The 7,759-nt window shown below is 53.8% G+C and overlaps 1 protein-coding gene across 5 annotated transcripts; it reads left to right on the top strand.

Annotated features, from left to right (window-relative positions):
• Nucleotides 1-12: 12 nt before the first annotated feature.
• Fiz1 (FLT3 interacting zinc finger 1) lies at nucleotides 13-5,137 on the top strand. Of its 5 annotated transcripts, none has more exons than XM_008846645.3 (4): nucleotides 13-90; nucleotides 207-396; nucleotides 2,084-2,428; nucleotides 2,966-5,137. In XM_008846645.3, the coding sequence occupies exons 2-4, from the start codon at nucleotides 346-348 to the stop codon at nucleotides 4,154-4,156; spliced, it is 1,587 nt and encodes a 528-aa protein (XP_008844867.1). In that variant the 5' UTR covers nucleotides 13-90; nucleotides 207-345; the 3' UTR covers nucleotides 4,157-5,137. The 5 variants fall into 5 exon arrangements, with proteins under 5 accessions (XP_008844867.1, XP_008844866.1, XP_008844868.1 ...); XM_008846644.3 differs by having other exon boundaries at nucleotides 45-90; nucleotides 197-396; XM_008846646.2 differs by lacking the exons at nucleotides 13-90; nucleotides 207-396 and adding an exon at nucleotides 548-638.
• The last annotated feature ends 2,622 nt before the right edge of the window (nucleotides 5,138-7,759 follow it).

Genomic DNA, 7,759 nt, shown 5'->3' on the forward strand with positions numbered 1-7,759 from the left:
CCCACCCACCCCCGTGGGAAATAACCCACAAAAATTCCCCAGCTACATCGAAAAGCCTCTCGTCTCACAAAGCACTTCAATCAAGTACAGGTACGGATTAGCTGAGAACGGGAAATGGCTGCTTAAGCGCCCCTAATTAACATGGCGTCTCTAGCCTCAAAGCCCCATGGCCTCAAGGTGGTAAGATGGTGCTTAGTGTTTTCTAGCTCTGCACTGCGGTTCGAGCACTTCGACTTTCCTTTCTTCCGGATACAAGTCGACATCCTAGCCAGGAGGAGTAGAAGGCTAGGAAAAAGGGCCATCTGAGTCCATCTGCGTTAACACGTCCTAGCGTCGCCATGGACTATGAGAAGCTGCGCGCAGAGCACGTTGCCCTTACTCACAATGGCGCCGCGGGTAATCTAAGCCCCGCCTCTCCCTGTGCCCTCAACCAAGATGGCGCTAGTCTGGCTTCTTTAACCAGGCCTGGGAAAAGGGAAAGAGGGAGAAGGGGGAGTGAGGGCGGGAAGGGGGGAACCAAGGGGGCGGGAGAAAGGGGGATTGTGGGGGGAAAGGGAGCTGAGGCGGAAGTCGAGGGGCCCCTCAGGTGGAAGTGACGCTGACCCCGCTGCCCAAAATGTCGGCGCCCAGAGGGAGGTGTAAGTAATTAAAGAGGAAATCCGACTGACTTCCTCGGCCTCCCGGGGTCGTGCTGGGTCTCCAGAATCTCCGCCACGCAAAATCAAGGTGGTCTCGCCTGGCCCTCGGGCCGCCTGACCTTTCCCCGACCCCGGGCGCCCGAGGCCGCACCTATAGGGACAGGGAAAGGGGTACAAAGGGCCACTTTTCCGGGCCTGGTTCTTCCAGCGGTTTGGGCGGGATGGGGGGGGCGGCAGCAGCTCCGCAGGTCGCGGGGCGCAGGAGGGGCGGGGCCCATAGTGTAAGGGGAGGAGCTTAGTAAAGGGGAAGGACTGTTTAGAAAATGGGTGTGGTTTGAGCAGAGGATACTTTATGAGGGGGTGTGGCTCACAGAGTGGTGGGAGGGGCCTAGGTAGAAAAATTGACTTCCTTAAGGTTAATGTAGAAATGGGGCCCCAAAAGGTAGGAGGGCCTTTGGGTAGGCTAGGTGGAGTTTGTCTGAGGTGTGGCTTAGAGAAAAAGTAGCCTTAGAAAGGGAGCCTCTTGTAAGTGCAGTTTGGAGAGTTTTAGAACTATCAGATCTTTGTAATGAAGATGCAAATGTTTGGAGCCGGGAGCTTAGCAGCAGGCTATGAAAGGGCCGAGAAAATGATTGGAGGGAGTAGAGGTTGTAGAAAAGATGTGGTTTATTTAAAGGAAACGTTGGGTGGGATTTGGAGACAGGTCTTAGTGGAGATGTAACTTGGAAAAGTCAAATAACGTGGAAGCATGTGGGAAGAAAAGAGGGAACTAGAGAAACTTAGAGGATGATCTTCAGACCTGCGCGGTTATTGGGTGTCTGCAGTGCATTGGCTTGCCTAAGTACGTTGAACAGTTGCTGCAGTTTTACTTAGCTTGAACCGTCACTGTATGATGTAGGCATTAGTATTATTCCCGCTTCATTGATGGAGAGTTTCAATTGGACTTTTTTGTTTTTTTGTTTTTTTGGTTTGTTTGTTTTTTGTCTTTTTGAGACCGCTGGCCTGGAACTCACTTTGTAGACCAGCCTGGTCTCAAACTCTTAAAGATCCATCTGCCTCTGCCTCCCAAGTGCTAGTATTAAAGGCCTGCGCCACCACACCCGGCTCAGTTGGTTTGATCTCAGTCACTGCTTTTGATCTCACTAGTGTGAAGGGCTCTGAAAGGAATAGGAGGGGCTCGAATAAGAGTGGGAGAGGCTTAAATCATCGTGGGTGGGTCTCAAAAACTTGGAAGTGGATGGAGGACTGGAGAAGAGGGAGGAGGGTTTGTGGAGAGTGGGAAGAGTTTAAGGGCCAGTGGATATGGCTTTGGATAGTGGACCTGGCTTAGCCCAGCTGGAGGGTCTCCCTGGGGACAAGTGTTTCTGAGCCCAAAGAGCAAAGGGAAGGGATGGCCAATGGGGAAGTGACCCCTTACCCGCTTCTGTATCTCTGCTGAACTCCAGAGAAAGCCCCAAGCCACCAGGGTACCTGCCACCATGGATAACGCCTCGATGCCTGTGGTTCCTGCCCCTATCCCTGCTCCGGGGCCAGCTGCACCTGCTGCCGCTCCCCGGGTCCCCTTTCACTGCAGCGAATGTGGCAAGAGCTTCCGGTACCGCTCAGACCTGCGGCGCCACTTTGCCCGACACACAGCACTCAAGCCCCATGCCTGTCCGCGATGTGGCAAGGGCTTCAAGCACAGCTTCAACTTGGCCAACCACCTACGCTCACACACTGGGGAGCGACCCTACCGATGTTCTGCCTGCCCCAAGGGATTCCGGGACTCTACTGGCCTGCTGCACCACCAGGTAAGTCCTCGGAAGCAGACGGGCCTGAGATTCTGTGGCCTTTTATTGCTTGCTTGCTTTTTATTTATTTATTTATTTATTAATTATTTATATTTGCGGGGAGAGGCCTCTGCTATGGCCCACATAGGGTCAGAGGACATCCTGCAGGAGTCGACTCTCTTACCATGTGGCTTAGAGCTGGAACTCAGGTCATCAGGCCTAGTGGCAAGCACCTTTACCAAATGAGCCATCTTACTGGCCTGAGTTCTTTTGCCCAGGAGGAAGTAGGTTTCCTTTCCGTGGACCTCAATAAAACTAATGTCCACACCTTTTCATATGGTATTTTAGCTTTTCCTGGGACCATTTTGTCTTCCCTCTCTGGAGTTCCCTTCGCTCTCCTTGCCTGCCTAGCTACCTAGCAGAGAGGAGAGGGTGGAAGCCTGACGTGCCCTGTGAGCTGTGGCTGAGAACTTGGATTCTGGTCCTTGGGGAGACTGGGAAGCAGACTTAGGACCCGGATCCTTAGCCCTGCCCTGTGACTCTTGCTCCTGTCCCCAGGTTGTGCACACTGGTGAGAAGCCCTACTGCTGCCTGGTCTGCGAGCTTCGTTTCTCCTCCCGCTCCAGCCTGGGCCGCCACCTCAAGCGCCAGCACCGGGGCGTGCTCCCGTCTCCGCTACAGCCGAGCCCGGGGCTGCCTCCCTTGAGTGCCCCCTGCTCTGTCTGCTGCAACGTGGGGCCCTGCTCGGTGTGCGGAGGCGCGGGGGCCGGTGGCGCAGAGGGCCTGGAGGGGGCAAGTGCCGCCAGCTGGGGGCTGGCAGAGGCGGCAGCTGCAGCCGCGGCCTCACTGCCCCCTTTTGCATGTGGCGCCTGTGCCCGGCGCTTCGACCACGGCCGGGAGCTGGCAGCCCACTGGGCAGCACACACCGACGTGAAGCCTTTCAAATGTCCACGCTGCGAGCGCGACTTCAATGCGCCGGCCCTGCTGGAGCGCCACAAGCTCACGCACGACCTGCAGGGGAGCACGGCGCCCCCCACTCAGGTCTGGGCAGCTGGTGGGGATCCGGAGGTGGCGGGTGAGAGTGACACCGTGGAGGTGGGGGATGCTCCACCAGCTTGGGACGATGGTTTGCTCCTGAGCCCCGCGGGGGGCAGCATGCCCAAGTTGGAGGCGCTGCTTCCCGAGGCGGTGGGGGAGACCCCGGCTCCCGCAGCTGTGCCCGAGGCATCCTCGGAAGACACGCTGTACCAGTGCGACTGCGGGACCTTCTTCGCATCAGCGCCGGCCTTGGCCAGCCACCTGGAAGCGCACTCGGGCCCGGCCACCTATGGTTGCGGCCACTGTGGAGCGCTGTATGCAGCGCTGGCTGCTCTGGAGGAGCATCGACGGATCAGCCACGGTGAGGGCAGCGGGCAGGAGTCCTCTGCTGTGGCCCCTGAAGGGGAGAGGGCATCGGGGGAGCCTGTGCCTGGCTCCTCCAGCCGTGGCAAGAAGATCTTCGGCTGCTCCGAGTGCGAGAAGCTGTTCCGCTCGCCCCGAGACCTGGAACGGCATGTGCTGGTCCACACCGGGGAGAAGCCCTTCCCGTGCCTGGAGTGCGGCAAGTTTTTCCGCCACGAGTGCTACCTCAAGCGCCACCGGCTGCTGCACGGCACGGAGCGGCCCTTCCCCTGCCACATCTGTGGCAAGGGCTTCATAACGCTCAGCAACCTCTCCAGGCACCTAAAGCTACATAGGGGCATGGATTGAATAACCAGGTCGCCCAGGTCCCCCAAGTCCAGAGCCAGACCCTGAGATGAGAGGCCCCACTTGCACAGACTGTGCCACCCAGAACCCACGTAGGACTACTACTAAACAGATCCCTCAGCAGAGGGGTCTAAGAACTGAGTTGTTTGGGCCTGAAATCTATAGAGAGACTTCTGATCTTGAGACCCCCAGAATGTGGGCACCCCGGAATCAACTGGCCTTCAAGACTTGGGGACTTAGGAATGAGAAACGGGTCTCCACACGTACCTCTCCTCAACACATGGGCACCCCCACCAGCCTACTGCCCCACTTCCTGAGAGCCATCATTCCTGATGAACTTCATCTGGGGAATGGGAGGAGCAGTATCCTGGACTCTTCCAGGGTCCTCTCCAAATGACCCTGACCACCCACTGGTGGCCCCGGAAAATGGTTATAGCCAGAATCTGCCTTTCCCCTGTTTTACTTCCTGTGATGAAAGAGGACCAGGATAGATGCCCCCTACCTTCAATTCCCTCACTCACTGATTAGGTCTCCCTTACTGCAGAATGGACTGACTAACCCTATCTTCCCCACATCTGAACACTAGAATAGACTGATCCAAAGTCTCCCAGCCCAGTAGGATGGACTGATCCAGATGCACATAGCTCTGTCCACTTGGGAAAGGCTGGTGCAGGCTGTGGCATGGCCCCACCCTCCTTAGAGTAATAGGGCAGACAATCCCTTATGCTGTAGAGCGTGGTCTGGTCCTCTGCCATTTCCCCATCCTGGGACCCCGTGGAGGTGGTGGACATTGGGGTTTCCCTCCCCCTCTACTGTAGTAGCTATCTGTTTCCATCTGTCAACTTGTCTGTTTCTGTGTTCCTCCCAACCCCAAGGGGAAGGGGGGAACTTGGCTAGGGGGTCCTCCCCTGTGAGCCTCAACCTCACCCCCTCATCCCACTCCCAATGTTTCCAGGACTCCAATAAACCTCATCCTGTCAGTTACTGTTGTCTGGTTGTCTGATCCTGGATTCCAGAGAGGTGGGGATCTCTCTCCCTGAACTTAGAATAGCTCTTCTAAATAGGTGCAGGTCCTGGAGGGGGTACTCAACAAGGTCCCAGCCTTTCCTGAGTATAGGCGTTAATGGTTGGCAGGGGAGAGAGAGAGACTTAAATCCTTCAGAGTAGGTCGTTTTAAGTGCCATCTAAGTGGAACCCTGTACACAAGTCTTTCTCCAACTTAAAAACAGGCCCCCTTATAAATCAAGAATAACCCAGTAGAAATTAGTCCCATGGGATATACCCCTTGGAAGCCTGAAGAAGCTCTGCCTGATAGACTCATTTTCTACAACCCAATGTGTGCCTTTGATCTCAGGAGACACCTCCTCGGACAGGGTCAGCCCATCAGAGAAGAGGTTGGCTCCCCAATGCTCCATTGCATTCCTGTACCAAGTGTGCTTACTCCAAACCAGGCATTATAAACCCTCCGAAAACCCTACAGTGAACAAAGTAAAAAATACTGGCCCTTGTAGAATTTATATTTTTGTGTCTGGACAATGCATGGGGTGGGGGAGGAGGAGGCGGAATCAAAGAAACTTAGAAGGTAATTTCTTGTGGATCTGAGCACCCTTGCAGCAACAGAGACTCATGCTGAGCAAGTGAGTGGTAGCTGGATCAGGTGGTTGAGGCAGGAAGATCACAACTTCAAGACCAACCTGGGCTGTGGAGTGAATTCCAAGGCCAGTCTGAGCAACTTAAAACCTGACTGAAGCTGGGCATGGTAGCACACGCCTTTCCTTTAATTCCAGTACTCGGGAGACAGAGGCAGGCAGATCTTTGTGAGTGAGGCCAGCCTGGTCTACATAGCCAATTCCAGGCCAACTGGAGCTACAGGGAGACCCTGTCTCAGAAAGACCAAACAACAACAAAGCTGACTCAAAAGGCTGGACTGGGGAGATAGCTGCGTCAGTGGAGAGCTTGCCTCAAAAGAAGGAGGACCTGAGTTCAATCCCCAGAACCCAAATAAAAATGCCAGGTTCAGGGGCTGGAGAGCTGGCTCAGTGGTTAAGAGCACTGACTGCTGTTGCAGAGAACCTGGGTTCGAATCCCAGCACCTACATGGCAGCTAACGACTGTCAGTAACTCCAGTTTTAGGGGATCCGATGACCTCAGGCACTGCAGGGCATGGGTGCACTTGCACACATGTAGGCAGTATACTGTACACATAAAACAAAAAGTGAAATGCCAGGTGTGGTGGTGCACAGTTGTAATCCCAGCACTGGGGAACCAGAAAGAGGAACCCTATGGCTCATTGGCTAGCCAGACTGCTAGCTTCATTTATGAGCTCCAGGCCAATGAGAAATCCTCTCAAAAGGACGTGAACATCAATGCTGAGGATGACACCTGAGGTTGTCCTTTGGCCAGCACACACACACACACACACACACACACACACACACACACACAAGTGTATTAACAATTTCTGAAAAAAGGAAGGACTAGAAAGACAGTTCAGTGGTTAAGAGGACTGGCTGCTCTTGCAGAGGACCTGAGTCTGGTTCCCAACACCCATATGGTGACTAACAACCGTTCATAACTCCAGTTCCAGGGGATCCAGTACCCTCTTCTGGCCCCTGTAAGCATTGCATGTATTATATGCATGCAGACAAAACACTCATATACATAAAATAAAAATAAAAAATAAAATCTTTAGAACACCAAGTGCCTTTATCCACTGGGTCTTCTTGTTGACTCAGACAGGGTCTCCCTGTAGCCCCAGCTGTCCTGGATTCACTATGGAGACCAGACTGACCTTGAACTCCCAGAAATCCACCTTCCTCTGCCTCCTGAGTGCTGGGATTAAAGGCATACACCACCACACCCAGCCTGAACAGTATATTTTTGAATGAACAATAGATGATTGAAGAAATAAGTAATTTTTTTTAAAGGTTACAAAGAGCTTGTATGTATGTAAGTGTACCCGTGTCATACGGTGTTCAGTGAGCTGTTGAAATTCAATAGAAGAGTGGTATTTGGCTAGAATCCCCCAGTGAGAGGCTGGGGGTGTGGTTCAGTGGTAGAGCACCTGCCTAGAATCCCCCAGTGAGGGCCTGGGTGTTGCTCAGTGATAGAGCCCATATCTAGCTATATAGCTGTGCAATTCTCTAAACTCAATCCCCATATGCACACATGTGCACAGACACACACACACACACACACACACACACACACACATGAAAAAGTGAGTGCATCTTAGATGGGATGGCTGAGACGGCTTCTCTGCAGAGGTGGCATTGACCTGATCCCTGAAAGGGGACTAATTGGGGCTGTCTAGATGAGTACGGGAGGAGAGCAAGTCCAAGTAAGGGAAAGAAGAGGCATCTCCGTTGCATCCCTGTGCTGAGTGATTCTCCCATGCCCAGTGCTGTAACACAACAGATAATCCCAGTCCTCCTGGAGTTTATATTCTAGTCTGGGTGATGGAAGGGAATTAAGAGGTAGGATGACATCAGTAGAGCTAGGTAGTTCAAGGTGAGCATTTTGGCAATCACGGACAATGGAAAGTGGGAAGGGACGAGAGCCTGCAGTTTTCTAGCCCTTTGGCTGTTGAGTGTGGGAGCCAGTGCC

The sequence above is a fragment of the Nannospalax galili genome, unplaced genomic scaffold, assembly GCF_000622305.1.
Source record: "Nannospalax galili isolate Female #2095 unplaced genomic scaffold, S.galili_v1.0 scaffold842, whole genome shotgun sequence".
Lineage (NCBI taxonomy): Eukaryota > Metazoa > Chordata > Mammalia > Rodentia > Spalacidae > Nannospalax > Nannospalax galili.

Excerpts from the sequence above, each read along its gene's own strand:
- Fiz1 (XM_008846645.3), top strand. The coding sequence starts at position 346 with ATGAGAAGCTGCGCGCAGAGCACGTTGCCCTTACTCACAATGGCGCCG. Across the intron at positions 397-2,083 it reads TACTCACAATGGCGCCGCGG|AGAAAGCCCCAAGCCACCAG; the intron begins GTAATCTAAGCC and ends GCTGAACTCCAG. Across the intron at positions 2,429-2,965 it reads CTGGCCTGCTGCACCACCAG|GTTGTGCACACTGGTGAGAA; the intron begins GTAAGTCCTCGG and ends TCCTGTCCCCAG.